At 37.0% G+C, this 17,368-nt stretch overlaps 1 protein-coding gene across 1 annotated transcript; it reads right to left on the bottom strand.

Annotated features, from left to right (window-relative positions):
• Nucleotides 1-79: 79 nt before the first annotated feature.
• LOC107041473 (kelch-like protein 10) lies at nucleotides 80-16,709 on the bottom strand. Its single transcript, XM_015262057.1, has 6 exons — nucleotides 16,489-16,709; nucleotides 12,468-13,240; nucleotides 10,447-10,812; nucleotides 1,479-1,637; nucleotides 460-664; nucleotides 80-382 (listed from the first exon to the last, which is right to left on the bottom strand). The coding sequence occupies exons 1-6, from the start codon at nucleotides 16,707-16,709 to the stop codon at nucleotides 115-117; spliced, it is 1,992 nt and encodes a 663-aa protein (XP_015117543.1). The 3' UTR covers nucleotides 80-114.
• Nucleotides 16,710-17,368: the final 659 nt, after the last annotated feature.

Here is a 17,368-nt window from a genome sequence, read left to right on the forward strand (position 1 = left end):
CTTTTCGAATATTACACTCAACGACTCATCGGGAGTTAATTTATACTACTTTAATTCAAAGAAATTTACGCATTGAACATGTTATTCTTGAATGTTATTCCTCAAATAATTTTTTTACACCAGCGAATTATTGTTAGCATCGCTGTAGAGATTGACACCAGTGACGGTTAATATCGGATTCGAGAAAAAATTTTCATGGTCCTGGGGAAATTGGGAATATTGTTGCTGATTTCTTTGAGTCTCTAGAGCTATCAATTTCTGTCGTTTCTCTTCCATGAGTCTATCCCGATGTTTGTGGATATAGTCGCAAACGTTTGGTAGACCCATTATCACACAAGCAGCGAGACCCGAACGGAAGAAGTTCATGTCAGTGGCTTCGTACCTACAGAAATGATTTCAATTCGTTTTTTAATGGGAGAAAAAAATTGAAAAACTGCAGAGGGAAAATAAAGAATTCACCATTCGTTGGTTCTTTCGTCGTAACATTCAACATGAAACATTGTACTCATACCGTTGTACCCTCCGATAGCAAAAATCATGTCGTCAATTACTGCAATGGCAAAATTACTCCTCGGATTGTACATTTCAGGAATATGCTGCCATCTGTTGGTACTGGGATCGTATTTTTCGCCACTTTTCTTTCTCGCGTTTCCGGCAAAACCTCCTTAATTAATTGAATTACATACATGAATCATCAAGATTAATCCTGGAGTGTTCACACCTCTCCGTATCTGGTCGCGTGATGAGCGCTGCGCCGTTCCGCGTATTTTACCATTTTGAGAAAAAAAAAAGTTAAAAAAAATGATGTATTTTTTATTAAACGAGTAACTTTGAACTTCCAACTAACAACTAATATCAGTATAAAACGAGAAAAGTGAAAACATTATTCAAAAATTGATTTCCATTCGGTGCGAAAATTTGACATTTAGAGGTTAAACACAGAGATTTTGTCCGAGTCGAATTTTTAAGGAATTTTAATTTTTGATCGGTGCTAAGATGCACAGAACAAAAATTGTTTAAATGTTTGACATGGTGGAAAGTAGGAATTCCAATTTTTTCAAATTTTTCTCAACAACGTCTCAGCGTAAAAAATAAAAATCAAGACAGAACGGCACTCGTGCCATGACGCGACCGATCGAGGGTTAATGGAGAGAAATCGGTTAGATTTAACTCTAGTTGGTCGCTATATAAGAACTTGTGATTGGTCACCTCCGTGGGGATTTCGCGCCGAGACACGCACAAAATTAGAATTTTTAATAGTATTAAAAATTTCTGAACATTATTGAAAAGATGTGGAAGTTTTCGATCGAATCGGCGACGAACGAAGAATTTTAAAATTTCTATAGAAATCCAATAGAATGGTGTAGCAAATTCGTTAGGGGGTTTCGCTCAATTTTCGTCGATTTCATTGAAAAAATTGCGCATCTTTTCTGCGTTTTTTTCCAATAGAAATATTGCAATCCCAACTCGAAAATTACCTATAGCATAAACATATCCGTGATAGGAAATACAAGAAAGTCCACTCCTGCGTGACCTCATCGACGCTATCATAGTCCACTGATTAGTGTCAGGATTATAAACTTCAGCTGTACTCAGACACTCGTGTCCATTGAACCCTCCCACGATGTAAATTTTATCTATCCCCAAAAAATCGAAAAAAAAACATTAAGTCCCGACAACAGTATCGAATACAATGATCAATACACGCACAAAAACAACAGAAAACACTAGTGAATTCGCTGGAAAATTCTATTAAATTTTTGCTGTGACTTCGCAGCTTTTCCACACATTTTCAATTCTATTCAATTTAAAAAAATAGAATAATATCAATAGAAATTATTCTACGGAAGGAATCAATGGAATTAGATATTTCTGTATTTTTCTCTCAGGGTATTTTCTATAGAAATTGCTGGACATAAATTTTCTGCCTTTTTTAGGCTGTTCTTTTCTCCTTATTAAAAAAATCAAACAAAATAGCCTGGGGAAATTCCACCGAGAAATTTCTATAGAAAATATATCAATAGCATGAATTGTATAAGAGCAGATCCAATTTTATTGATTTTCTCCATAAATATTCTTTAAATACGAATATTTTTTATTAAACATTTCTATTGAAAAAACCAGTGGAAAAGGTGTGGAATTTTCTATTGAATCATCAAAAAATTAATAGAGGTTTTAATCTAATAGAAATCCAATGAATTCCTAGAATGTCACGTACAAAAAAAATTCATAGGAAAACCTAGCAAATTCGAACTTTTCATTAGTTTTCGGCTGATCCTATTGAAAAACACCGCATCTGCGTGTTTTTTTCAATAGAAAGCAGAAGCGAAGTGGTAAAACGGTCTATGTCGACTTTGATTATTGACCAGTTTTCAGTGAATATCCCGGAATCTAAGGAAGATAGCAAAATTGTTGTTAGAAAGTTGTTTGAAATATAGTCATCATTTTATCAGTTCAGCGGGGAATTATGTCGGTAATCTTCGAAATCAATCGGAACCCTTCGGGTCAACAGTCAAGAGTCAACGAATCACCCGGAAAGGTAGTAGTACGACATAGTCAGAGTAATCGCTCGGCAGTTCAACAGCCATGTAATCGATTATCAACTCAGTTATTAGTTCAGTCCATCAAACGGACAGGATAGTGAATCAACAGCCGCTAAGTCGGGGTTGTAAACACAGTGCCAGAGGACAATACATCGAGTGTTGTGAGTGCTCGGGAGTGGTTGTGCATCATGGTAGCCCCTCGACGCTTGGGCCAGTGAGCCAAGCAGCAGGCGACCGCCAGGACTCATCGCAGTCGATAACATCGACTGCATCAACAAAATCTTAACAGTCGGTAACCCCCCAGCAGTCGGTAACCAATCGACTCTCAACAGAACTCAACACAGAAACTTATCATATCAGACAAGGACACGGGTACCGAGAAGAAAGACAAACACTCAACAGGATGAGAGTAACGAGAGAGTTACTCCTCCGATTGCAGAAAATAATCCAGATAATCAACAACAGGAGACTGAGGTGACAGATACCTCAGTAACAGAAGTCAAAGAGCCTCCAGTCAACACTGGAACGATCCCAAAGCAGACAGTCAACAAAACAGATGATCTCTCTCTCTCTCAAAGGACCCTCAACAAATCCAGTACGTCAACCAGAGACCTCCAGGTCTTCAAGAATTCAGGATGAGATAGCTAAAATTCAAGGTCAATACTTTAACAAAAATTCAACTAGAACTACACCAATGTGAAAGGAATATTTTTGACACCACACTGGAGGAGTTGGAGAGCCAGAAAGAGATCGTCGAAGGAGAGTGGACCGAATTCGTCTCTCTTCAGGAGAAATTGCTCGAGCACCTCACACTAAATAATGAGTACATCACTGAGAGACTGTATGAGCAAGCTGCGTCAACAAAAAGGCAATGCCTCAGAAGCATCGGTCAACTGAAGGGTCAGCTTGCAAGAACTAGAGAGGACATCACCAAAGGCAAGAAGAAGGGACAGACAAAGAATACAGTGACAGAAGAAGAAGACAGTGACAGTGATGAAGATTGGGGCAAGTCGAAAAAAGTTACTGGTGGAGCAAAAAAAGGAGGTGGTAAGGGCAAAGGTGGTTATACTCGAGCAATTACACTATCACCTGAAATGGCTGCAGTGGTTGGTGCTGACCAGATGGCTCGACATGAAGTTGTTAAAAAAGTGTGGAGTATCATCAAGGGGAGGAATCTTTATGACCCTAAAAATAAACAGTTTGCCATTTGTGATGAGGAACTCATGAAGGTTATTGGAGTAAAGCGTTTCAGAACCATTGCTATGATGAAATATCTCAAAAATCACTTTGTAGATTAATAGTACAAGGAACTCATAGTACTCATAGTACAAGGAACCAGGGGAAGTACGAGCAGACAGCGATTCAACAGACAACGAATGAAGTCAGTTTATTCACCATCTCATTGATCATGTCCAACAATAGAGCCAGCACATCAACAGCAGTAGTGAACTTCAACAATCAGAGATCATTGAGATAGAAGAGAACATCAGCAATCAGCAGAATAATCAACTCAAGTAGAGAAGAGTGGAGAGCAACTCAGCAGAATTACTCCAATCCAGTAAATCACAACGCCTTGATCTTCGGAAATCTGATGGAGAATCATCTCAGCGGGAAGAGTTTAATAATCCTTTCCAACCAACTGAAAAAAGGTACATCACCCAGACCAGACTCCAGAGCATCAATATCAGCAGAGAACCTCATTGAGCAGATAATCGATCATCTACTGAAATAATCTGTAGTTGATGAAGACCTCAAGCAGTTCGAATTGAATTTTGGAGAACTCCAAGGAAATTAAGAGCCTCAAGCAGCTGATAAGACTTATGGAATCTTGCGCAAGAGGCATCAACACAGTAAGACGTTCAACTCAGCATCAGCAGACATAAACATCTTCAAGTTCTTCAGACAATTCATTAACATCCCCACCACCAGTGGGACAGGGACAGCAAGCAGACATTCAACAAGAGACAAGCGAGTGAATTGCAATCAAGAGTTGTAATTCAACAGCAACCTCATTGATCATCCTCAGCATCGAAGTCCAGGGTCTTCAGAGATGACCGAGAGCCTCAACAATCAGCTAATCAATGAGAGAGCAGAGAATCAACCAACCAGAAGACCATCAACAGCAGAAGCTAAGGGGAAACCAGAGATTCCAGGACTGAGAGTTAAGTATCATTTTCCTATTATCATTATTATGGCAAGTGATACATCTCTCACCCTGTGTTTCTCCCCTTAGCAATCATCAATAACGAGCTCAACTTCGAATGAGGGAATTTACGCCTCTCTCGAGTCGTCAGAAGGCTCATCAGAAAGCTCAACAGAAGGTAGGACAGCACCAGCAGGTCGTCAAGTGCCCATCACGTGGAGTCACGACCTCAGAGAAACAGATAATCCATCAACTACACCTCCAAGGAAGGACGTTGGAGAGAAGGAGAATTGATGAAATCAATCTAGATCACAATAGCAGAGGGAGGCTAGGCAATCTTCAACCAGACGAATGGGCTGAAGAAGCAAAATTCAACACCCACACAGTTAAGAAACAGCCTCGCATGACAGCAAGAATTGGAATAAACCGATTCAAGAATCCTGGTCTAATCAACACTATCAGAGGGACTGACGACTAAGGCGGTTCATCTCGTCACGTCCAGACATCAAGCAGAAAAGGAACACGTTGGCGCCAACACAAAGCAATGATTGAAAGTACTAATACGTACAATCAATTGCAAAGATTGTTCAGCGAGGGTATTTCTAGTGCGCACATGGAAACCTTCAAACGAGCAACTGATAGAGCTTCACCAAATAGCAGGGACCCAGGAAAAATCATCAATTCAACATTCAACATAGAAGAAAAAGCAGAGCAACCAACGACCAAATGAGCAACGAGCAGAGAGTAAATGTGCACTGTATCATTCGATTTCAGTCAAAGGACATCAGCATCAGAGCTCAGAGAATCACCATTCAAAGACTCACATCAATTGCAATAAATATCAATATCAATATCATCATCCCTGATAATGAATGCCCCCGGGGTGTTTGAAACATAGTCAGCATTCTATCAGTTCAGCGGGGAATTAAGTCGGTAATCTTCGAAATCAATCGGAACCCTTCGGGTCAACAGTCAAGAGTCAGCGAATCACCCGGAAAGGTAGTAGTACGACATAGTCAGTCAGTTAGAGTAATCGCTCGGCAGTTTAACAGCCATGTAATAGATTATCAACTCAGTTATTAGTTCAGTCCATCCACTCAGTAGAAATGTTATAGAATTTCAAAATTAGAGTCAAATCAACGTAGATTTAGCTATTAACAAGTTAGTAGATTCTAAAGCTAATAGATTTAGAATTAACAAGTATTATAGTTTCTCAACGAATTAAGTACATCAGCAGTGAATTATCGAAACATTAGAGTAGGATCAACGGAAGGCGCGTGTCGACGCGTCTCTCAACGTGTACAGTTCCTCACCATTTGAGTTAGATTCAATCGTTACAGCAATTATCGATAGACATTTATCAAAGACATTTAATAGTGACTCAACAATAAATTATCAATTTAGGCAATATTCATTTGAGATCTCAACGAACTAAATTTGAGTAACAAGTGTATAAAGTGTATGCAGTATTTTACGACGTGGTTCGATCCCACAATTAAACCGTGATTTTATGAAACAGTGTTAGAATTCATTTTCCGGCCTCACCCCTAATCACACCCCCACAACCACCCTAAACGTAGCTCCTCACCAAACAAAAGTTTTTTGTAGCCCTCAATTTGCTTTACAAAAAAGATTATTACGAAAATTTCGTTATCTCTCTTAGATTCTGAGATATTCGTCAAAAACTCAGCTGAAACTTAAATCGACGTGAACCGTTTTACCGCCTCACTACTGAAATGTTCAAAAAATTCTATGGAAATAATCAAAAGACTTTGATTTCTCTATACAACTTATCCATTTGAGAAAATTTTTTCAATGAAAAAAAAAAAGAAAAATCGAGTGAAAAAAAAAGAGAAAATTAATGTCGAAGAATTCCTACAGGAAATGTACCAATAGGACAAGTTGCATAGAAATACGAAATTCTACCGATTTATTCTATAAAATAGTTTCTATTGGACAATTTCTATGAAAAATGTGTGCATTCAAGCTGCGGAATTCTTCAATGCAATTGGCCGAAAACTAATAGAATTTTCAATTGAATTTCAACCAAATTTTCGATCGAATTCGCTGGGTTTTTCTATGAAATTTTATCGTATATTTTTCCATGGCCCTTTATCATACCACAGAAAAAAACTTGAATTGAGTATATCTTATACCAGAAACAAGTATATGCATAAACCTGAATAAAAATATATTTTTCTTGATTCAAGTATATTATATTTATACTCCAATGGGGGATGGGTATTTCAATTCGAGGATAATTATTTCGTATCAGCCCGCGTTGTACCAAGCGCTCTCAAGTGTAATATAAGGGTCAGACACTAGATGGTGAGAATATAAGGGTCAAAAAGTGGAGGTTAAAAAATGAGGGTCAGAATATTAGAGTCAAAAACTGAGGGCCTGAATATAAAGGTGAAGGAATGAGGGTCAAAATATCAGGATTAAAAAATTGGGGTCAGAATATAAAAGTAAAATGACCCTGAAGTTTGCAGACAAAAATCTTCAGTAGAGCATATCTGATGAAGTAATTGAGCAATGAGAAAATTTCAAATTTCAATTTGTTGGGTGTAACGAAATCTAATCGTGATGGTGGCTGAATATGTAAATAAATGAATTAGGGGTTGATTTCTTCAAAATTTAACTATGGAAAACCATTGACACGGCATATCTCACTCCGGAATTATTTTATTGGAAAAAAAAACATGGTCACGATTTTCATTCTACGAAATTTTGACGANGTGGCTGAATATGTAAATAAATGAATTAGGGGTTGATTTCTTCAAAATTTAACTATGGAAAACCATTGACACGGCATATCTCACTCCGGAATTATTTTATTGGAAAAAAAAACATGGTCACGATTTTCATTCTACGAAATTTTGACGAGATTTTTGTCCTTTTTTTCTGGTCCTATCGGTTAACGTTAAATCCGCTGTAGAACACTAAATCTTTGATAAGCTCCATTATTCATCCAAATGATCCGATCGAAAAAAGAAAAAGCATCACGTTTGAAGAAAGTATAAATCTTCTTGTGATGTTGTTTGTTTTTTGTAGTAAATGTTTCATTAATGATATATGCAATGTTTTTCACGAGGGAAAACATCAACACAGGATATCTACAAAGAAGATACATAGATTGGGACAAAAAACAAATGAAACGTTGAATTACAATAAAAACTCAACGTGAAATTTTTTTTTTTCGATTTCTCTTCGATATTTCCATCAAAAATGATGGAATTACGAAAATAAATACGATCAACATCGGATATCTTCTACAAAAATGATTATATTCTTAAAAAATCGGCATTTATACATGTTGTTCTTGAAACCTCTCCCGTGAGTTTCTTCTTTTTAGGGCTACGCACGAGACGAGACTTTCGCCAGTCTCGTCTCGATCTCAGAAAATATCCAAATTCCCAGTATCGTCTCGGTCTCGGTTAAGAGAATATCGTCTCGGTCTCGTGAATGTAAAACTTAGAAAATAGGAAAAATCATTTTTCTTCAAAAAGTCACAAAGAGATGGTCAAACTTCATCAAAGGTCACAGAAGGAAGGTCAAATTTCACGGGGGTCACGAAAGTAACAAGGGGCTGGTCAAATTTTACGAGGGTCAAACATCACGAGAGTCTTTAGAGGATGGTTAAATTTTCCGAGGGTCAAACATCACGAGGGTCTCAACGGGATGGTCAAACATCACGCGAGTCACGTAAGTCACAAGGGAATGGCCAAACTTCACGAGGGACATGTGGGTCACAATGGAATGGTTAAATTTCACGAGAGTCAAAAATCATAAAGGTCACAAAGGGATGGTCAACCTTCATGGCCGTCACGAGAGTCACAAGGGTGTCACATTCAACACTCGTGAAATTTAGTCATTGCATTGTAAATTTTACGAGAAATTTAGTCTTAGAGAAATGTGAAGACAAAAAGAATGATAAAAATAATGTGCGAATGTTTGAGAAAGTCCGAGCATTTTCTCAAATTTTCTAGAAAATCGGAGTTTTTTCGACAACCAAGAAAGTTCCCCAAATTTCCAGTAAAACCGTAGTTTTCTCCAATTTTCCAGTTTTGGGAAAACTGGATAGTTTTCTTGAATTTTTTAGAAAATTGCAGGATTTTCTCGAATTTTCTAGAAAACCCGAGAATTTCCCTCAGGATATTCGACCCTCGTAAAATTTGACCATCCCCTCGTGATCCTCGTGATGTTTGACTCTCCTGGAGTGCAATCATCCTCTTGTGACCCTCGTAATCCTCGTGACCCTTGTGAAATTTGACCATCCTCTTGTGATCCTCGTGAAATTTGAGTATCTCCTCGTGACTCTTGTGATGTCTGAGTCTTGCGAAATTTGACCATCCCCTTATGACCCTTGTAATCGTCCCGATTCTTTACCCTTGTCAAATTTGACCCTCCCCTCATGATCTTCGTGATGCTTGATCCTCGTGAAATTTAACTATCACCTTGTAATCCTCGTAATCCTCGTGATTTTTGCGACCCTTATACAATTTGCCCATCCTCTTGTGACTAGAGTTTCTAGAGCTAGCTCTTTCTTCTCTGTGACATATTTCTTTGCCATTTCCTCGCAAAATACACTTTGTTAAACGATTAGATATAAGAAATGCAGCGTCATGACTATAGCATCGATTGTAGATCCATGAGAATAATAATTATAAGCAAAGTAACGAATATCACGTAACAATTGGGAGAGAATGTGAAGTGTGATTTTTTTTCCTTTCAACATCATTGTTCGTATAGTAGATATCCGGTATTAAACGTATTTATTTTCGTAATTCTACTATTTTTCATGGAAAGAATGAAGAGAAATTGAAAAAAAAAATTCACATTGAGGTTTTATTGCAATCCAACGTTTCATTTATTTTTTGTCCTAAACTACTTATCTTCCTCGTAGATATCCTCTGTTGATGTTTTCCCTCATGAAAAACATTGCATATATCATAAATGAAACATTCATTACAAAAAACAAGAAACATCACGAGAAGATTTATAATTTTTTCAAACGTGATGCTTCTTCTTTTTTCGATCGGATCATTTGGATGAATAATGAAGCTTGCCAAAGATTTAGTGGTCTACTGCGGATTTAACGTTGACCGATAAGACTAGAAAAAAAGGACAAAAATCACTTCGAGATTTCGTAGAATGAAAATTGTGACCATGTTTTTTTTCTAATAAAATAACTCCGAGGTGAGATATGCCGTGTCAATGGTTTTCCACAGTTGAATTTCGAAGAAATCAACCCGTAATTTATTTGTTCACATATTTAGCCACCATCACGATTAGATTTCGTCACGCCCGACAAATTGGAACTTGAAATTTTCTAATTGTTCAATTTCCTCACCAGATATGCTCTGTTGAAGATTTTTGTCTGCAAACTTCAGGGTCATAAAGTGAAAAATGTGGATGTCAGGCAATGAGGGTCATATAAGGGCTAAAAATGGTGATCAAGCATCATATATGACACCCACTTTTTTTACTTTTATATTCTGACCCTAATGTTTTGACTTTAATATTCTGACCCTCACTTTTTAACCCCCACTTTTTGACCCTTATATTCTGACACTTAGTGCCTGACCCTTACATTACACTTAAGAGGGCTTGCTACAACCCGGCCTGATACAAAAGAATCATCTTCGAATTGAAATACCCATCCCCCCCCTAAAATATACTTGAATCAAGTATAGTTTATACTGAATTCAGGTATATTTTTTTCCGTGTACGTGTAATTAATTTCAACGAAAATTTAACTGTTCAAAGTAGTAGCACTGGCATCAGATCTCTGTCGATTCATGGAGGCAATGAGTGACCACTGGTTCTCCTTGTAATTGTATCTCTCCGCGGTATTGAGCCTAAAGTGTCCATCGTACCCTCCCATTGCATAAATCACGTCATTAAGGACAGCAACACTGACGTAACACCTCCTGGCATTCATAGGGGCTACTTCCCTCCAGACTTTGGTAACAGCATTGAAGCAGCGACAGCTATTGAAGTAGCTTTTAGTATTTATGTTCGTTGCATTCTGTAGGCCACTGCTGAAGCCACCGATGACGTAAATATTGAAACCAATGGCTGCTAATCCGTGGTAGGCACGACCTCCGATTGGATCCATTTCGGCTAGCTTCAAGAGAGGAATTCAAACCCGTTTAATGAAAAACAAGTGGGGTGGGCAACCCCCTCCCCATGGGGAGAGAAAAGAATCGGAAGTAGTCTGGCGATCGCAAGACGTTTTCCGATGATTCCGACGAAGGGTGCCCCTTGCGTGAAAAAATCGGGAAAATTCCGATCTCACATCCATATCGATACAGAATTTTCGAAACGATCCAATGATACAGACTTCAAAAAATCCCGACAATTTTCAAAACTCTCCTCAATCAATTACAGTAAACTTCTAATGGTCTAATATGGACGTAACTGTGAGGAAGCGAATTAGGAGAGCGTAACTGTATCAGATGAAATTGATAGAAAAATGATTTTTCCTGCAAAAAAAACCTTTTTATTTCAACTTTAAAATGGTCCATTTAGCCCAAAACCTCCCTATTTCTATTTCCTGTAGTCTCGAGATAATTTGATTTCGACGCATAGAATAATTTCTTACATTTGGTAGTCATTTTACCGGTTTTCTTGAGAGTTTTACCATAGATTCGATTCTGTTGAAATGTAAAATTGACGGCGAAAAAAAATACATTTTCTTGTGCGCCGAAGGGAAAATCTCGGAGTTCACTTATCGTATGAACTCTGGACTGTTCACCCTACACTGAGGAAAAAAATAGCTTTGTCAAAAAGCTACGAAATTTACGTTTAGGTTTCTCTGTGTGTAAGTTTTTCAAGAAATTTCGTGCATCGCGTATGAAAAAATTCAATAGAAAACCCTGGCGAACTCGCTACACAATTTTACTGAATTTTTATTGATTTCTGGTTGACTAACTGAAATGTTCAATAGAAAATAGTCTATAAAAAAGTCAATATAATTAGATTTTTCTATACAATTTCTGTGACTCAAATTTTCCTTTTTTTCATTTTTTTTCATTTAATTTTTATTTCTTTTTTATGAAGAAAATCAAGCAAAAAACTTGGAATATTTCTACTGAGGAAAGTTAAGTCAAGTTAAGTTGCAATAGAATAAGTTGCATAGAAAAATCTAATTCTAATTCATTTACTATAGAATATTTTTTATCGAATATTTCAATCGAATTGGCCAAAAACTAATAGAAAGTTCAATAGAAATGCAATAGAATAGTCTGACGAATTCATTAGGATTTCGTATTAAATTTTTTCGTGCGTAGTAAATTGATTCAACACGACAAAGGAACTCTTCAGGGGAGTATATAACTTTTCGGCAGTCCCAATTTTTTCTCTCTAAATACTGATTTTTATGATCAGAAGTCATATTGGCGTTAAGCGTAAATTACGCTGAGCAAAACGTAATGTACACGGAGAGAAATTTTTTAGAAAAATTCTAGTGCGAGTACTGGAAAAAATCACAATCCACCGGCTGTGAAAAATTCTAGTGCTGCTAAGGTAAAATTTCTTGATATTTCTGGTAAAATTTCTGGGGATTTCTGTGAAATTTTCACAGAAATACGGCGAAAAATTCACGTTTTCCCCAATAAAATTTCTAGTGCCGGCACTGGAATTTTTTCCTGGCCCTCATTTTCCGCCTCTTTTCCCGTGCTAGAACTAGAATTTTTCTACAAAATTTCTCTCCGTGTACGTTTAGGTGTTTTTGTGTGTTCTGCGTCTTGAAACGAATGAAGAAAAAACAATAAAACCAACTGGAATCCAGCGATCAGCCCTAGTATCGTAAGTCTCAATAGCAGAAGTGGTTTTGTTAGCCCTCCATCCTCCAATAGTGAAGAGAATCTCATGGGGAACCCTGGGCCTGGCGATCTCGGGAGTAGCCAGTTCGCCATCCTTCTGGGTGATCATCTCCAGATCATAGAGGAACGTAAGTGTCTCAATGATAATCGGTCTGCATGTCTCCACACCTGCCACATAATGATGCTCCTTCACTCTCTCCAGAAAGTACTGGGTGTCCAACAACCCCAGCCTGATAGTCTTCATGAGCTCCACAATGTGCTGCCTCCTCTCCTCCGGCTTGTGATCTATCCACTTTATCACCAATTCCCACACGATCTCCTCACTCTTAACATTCAACTCATCAGCGCCCACTAATGGCAAAAGTTTGTCAATCGACAGTTCGAGGATCTCTTCATTCCTCTGGGCAACATCAATGAAGTTTCTCATTACGAATGTGTGCGCGTCACTCTCCAATTCACTGCAGAAGTGCTCTTTACCGAATCTCATTACGGATATGCAGTTCTCAGGGGTCAGGTTGTTTTTCAAATACGTGCAGCAGAGCTTTATTATGCCCATTATGCAGAGGTAGTTGGACGTTATCAGGAGGTCACATACGTTGTCGTGGGTCACTTCTAGGGAGCGCAGGTAGGCGTATTTCAGGATTAGTTCCATTATCTCGGAGGTGACACCCGGAAGGCGAACTTCCGTTTTCTCTTCGGTGTAGAAGGACGTGGTGAACAGAGTTCTGAATTTTTTTGAGAAGGACAATGCAACAATTCGTTAATTTTCTTTCAGTTTTTATGCACGCAGGGATTTTTTCATAGAAACACGCATAAAAAAATTAAGGATAGACTACAGTAGAGGCTTCGTCGAGGGGCTGGTCACTCCTCAATCGTGACTCAGTGATTTCCAGAATCAGATGATTTCCTGTGCTTTCCTGTTAATTTCTGTGATTTCGCGAATGATTTTTGTGATTTCTCAATCAACATTAGAAACCATGGTTTCGTTTGATTTCTTGTGATTTCCGTGATTTTTAGAAGATTCCAATGATTTCTTGATTTCCAGAAATAACAGGAGAAATCATGATTTCGGGACCAGAATGGGATATCTATCGATAATGGCAATTTTCTACATGACGTTACAATACATAAGGATGTCAAAAACTTCATAACGTCACATTTCGGGATTGGGTGATTTCGAACGCACCGATACCATAACAAAAATTGTAGAGTTGAAACTGCAAAATCAATTTCGATTTCACACTTATCGATGATTTCTAATGATCTCGGAAATAACTTGATTTCTGTATGATTTCTATTGATTTCCGATGATTGCCTGAAATCTTTAGAAATAATTACCGACAATGGAAATGACTTGATTTCCATTGATTTCTGGTGATTTCTTCCTTGATTTCCAGTCGAGTGGTGCAGTGATTTCCTAAGTGACTAGCCCTTCGGGCTTCGTCTAAGATACCTCTCTATAAGATACCTCGCGTTCCGAGCGCTCGAGGCCTACCCCCCACTCTCGGAACTTTTATCGACTCCCGAATGTTTATGTTCCGTGGGCTTCTTATAAGACAAGATCTATGCGCACGCTGATCTATTCATTTGTTGAAATGAAGAAATGGAATTCATTAAGTTTCATTTTCTCATGAATACCTTATAAATATTGATAATGAATCAAAGAGAATTCGACTAATGATTGAAGTGAATAGCGATGTAGAGTAAAAGAATCTATAAAGTATTTTTCATTTTCAATTAATTATCTTCAATTTGTTAAAATAATCGGTCTCCATAATAAAAGGACAGCATTTATTAATTTCACCGATGTGAAATATACACATGTGAAATATATATATATATATATGACGTGAAAAAAAATCTATCTCTGAAGAATTTGAAATTATGTCACTGAAGAATTTGAAAATGTCGCGTGTTTTTTTTGTGAATAACTTCGTGTCACATATTGATCAATCAGAATTAAGGATTAGCGGTCAGGCAGTTTCGAGATATTTCGATATAAAACAACTTCACGTTTCTTTCATCTTTAGTAAATAGGATACCTATATGGCCCCGGTCATTTTTCAACGGGAAGAGAGTAATTCTAAGGATCAAACGGTGTTGAGGGTCAAACGGGAGGGACGAAGGAATTGATCGTGAGGGTCTGCTGACCTTAAGGGGGGGGGTCACACTACTTTTTTCAAGTAATGGAAATATACATCGATTTTTTTTCACTTTTTATCGAAAAATCGTAATTCTTCGTCTGTGATTATTCTCGAATCCACCAACAATCCCCCAACATCAGCTGTCATTCTATCAGGGGGGGGGGGGTGATGTTTAGAGAGAAAAGGGAGCGCGGGCGATACAAATTCAAAACATTAAACACATATAAATTGATTAGTTATCAATATTCATTCAATAATAATAAAAATTTCATTGAATTCGGCCGCAACGACCGAGGTATGTTATTTGAAACCCGCTGATCCCTATTTTTCTCCTCTCAATGGGAGCGCGTAGTGGGGGCATAGGGGTTCCCGGAATTCCACTCTCCTACTGTCTCTAAGGTATCTTATACGAAGCCTCTACTGTACTATGAGTTTTAAAGTTCGTGCGCTATTTGAGTGAGATTTATCATGCATTGAACATCGATCATACATGTCTACGAACGAATAATTAGTGCAAAAAATTGATTGTTTATTGTTCGTTTCCTTGGCGGGCGCTTGAGGTGTTGAAAATAATCCTTCCGTTGAATTTTCTATTGAATTCACTATATTTTTATTTAAATTTTTTTCGTGCGTGAATTCTTGGAAATTTTTATGTGACGGACCCATTCAAATTTGTAGGAATTTCGTAATTCGAAAGTTACAAATTGATAAGAAAATCAATGGAAATGGTAAAGTTCAGTTCTATAATTTCATAACAACTAATAGAAATCGGGAACATTCAGACAAATATATTGGTAAATTTCTAATTACTTCAAAATTTAGCGCGATTGGCTACGGAATATTCATGTTTTGAATAAAAATTCACGTAAGTTGATGTGAAATTGAAGTAATTTTTGTCTATCTGCTACTCAAAAATATTGAATTCCATTGAATTTTCAGTAAAATTCGAAATTTCGTTATTTTTACGTATGAAAAAATTGAATAAAAAAACCAAGCGCTTTCTGTGATAAATTTCGATTGTTACTCCAGAGGAATTCTCGATTTAAAAAAAAAAATTCTACATAAAATGAGAAGAAAAATAGAGTGGAACAATTTAGAAAATTTATTTCGAAGAATCCCTATAGAAACAGTTTCAATAGAAAGAGTTGTGAAAGATGAAATTCTACCAATTTTTTCCATAAAATATTTTTTGTTGGACATTTCCTATAAAAACGTGCAGTAATGCAGCGGAATTCGTCGATTGAATCGGTCGAAAACTGTTAGAATTTTTCACAGAAGGTGAATTGAAATTCAATAAATTTTTTTATCGAATTCGCTAGGTTTTTCTTTGAAATTTTTTCGGGCGTCATTTCTTGGGAATTTTTTATCAAGTGACGGTTCCATAGAAATTTGGAGAAATTCCGTAATTCAAAATTCACAATTGGATGAAAAAATCAATGGGAATTGTAAACTTCAGTTCAATAATTCCATGAAAACTGAGAGTCCATGAGAGTTCAAAAAACTTAGAAAATTGTTTTCAAGGAATATAGAAAAGTTTTCCAAAAATTCTACTGATTTTTTCCGTAAAATATTTTCTATTAGACATTTCCTAAAAAAACGGGCAGTACAACTGCGGAATTCATCAATAGAATCAGTCGAAAACTCATAGAATTTTGGATAGAAGTTCAACTGAAATCCAATGGAATTTTCTATCGGCGAATTCGCTAGATTTTTCAATAAATTTTTTTCGTACGTGAAAAATTGATCAGAGAATTATTGTAATTCACACAAAAAGTCAATGAAGTGATTCTCTTATTCTCTAAATCGGAGATTGTGAGGATAATGATGACCTGAAATAACTGCTGCATGCTGATAATATGGCCCGATGAATCGAAAAGACTCCGCCGTCCTCGAGATGCACGACAGCGTCGCAGAATAAATTATTCTGTCTCAAATCATAAAGAGACTGCATAGCTTGGGTACTCATGCATCTTCCGCCGTACTCAACGACCATCCGTTCGTCATTATCACTGGTTCCCTCCCTGCTCTTTTCACTGGAATCCACCTCCATCTTACACTCAAGAAACAGCCCAATTTGAAGCCCTAAAGTCTCGAAATCTTGTATTTTTTATTTTTCATTTTCTCCTCTTCAATTTCTTCTCCTTTTTTGCTATAATTTTACAATCCTTCTGGGTTGAATATTTGGGTGAGGTTAAACTTGAGATTTGTTGGATACTTTTTGGTTAATGAGAGAATGAGGAGATAGGGTTGGATAGGTCGATGTAGTAACGCGCAGTAACAAAAGACAATAATTAATCAACTGGGGGAATCTTCGGGTACTAATGCATTTGGGTTGGGGTGGCGAGACGACATTGTGATATTTAAATGTCAATCATTGTGGGGACTATTTTGCAGGTCTTGTCGATAAACAAATGACGTTTATATTCCCCCAAAATAGAAAACCCAAGCGAATTTGATAGAAATTTCTATGGAACTTCTATTGAAATTTTTTTAGTTTTTTCTGATTCTACAAAATAATTCCACACTTTTACTGCGCGTTTTTCTACAACTTTTTATGCAACTTTTTCTATTTCCATAGAAATGACTCGACATGAATTTTCCAAGTTTTATCTCTAATTCCTTTCTCTTTTCATTATATAAATAAAAAAATGCAACAAATTGGAACAAGAAATTACTATAAAAATTCTATAGGAATTTCTATAGCAAATA

This window comes from Diachasma alloeum, unplaced genomic scaffold (assembly GCF_001412515.2).
Source record: "Diachasma alloeum isolate Michigan unplaced genomic scaffold, Dall2.0 Dall_scaffold_00366, whole genome shotgun sequence".
In the NCBI taxonomy this organism is placed as follows: Eukaryota; Metazoa; Arthropoda; class Insecta; order Hymenoptera; family Braconidae; genus Diachasma; species Diachasma alloeum.

What these genes read in the sequence shown, in the direction of transcription:
- LOC107041473 (XM_015262057.1), bottom strand. Translation starts at nt 16,709, where the DNA reads ATGGAGGTGGATTCCAGTGAAAAGAGCAGGGAGGGAACCAGTGATAAT. An exon ending in TGATCGCTGGATTCCAGTTG is followed by an intron (nt 10,813 to 12,467) that starts GTTTTATTGTTT and finishes TCTTGAAGCTAG; the next exon opens with CCGAAATGGATCCAATCGGA. An exon ending in GACGAAAGAACCAACGAATG is followed by an intron (nt 383 to 459) that starts GTGAATTCTTTA and finishes TCATTTCTGTAG; the next exon opens with GTACGAAGCCACTGACATGA.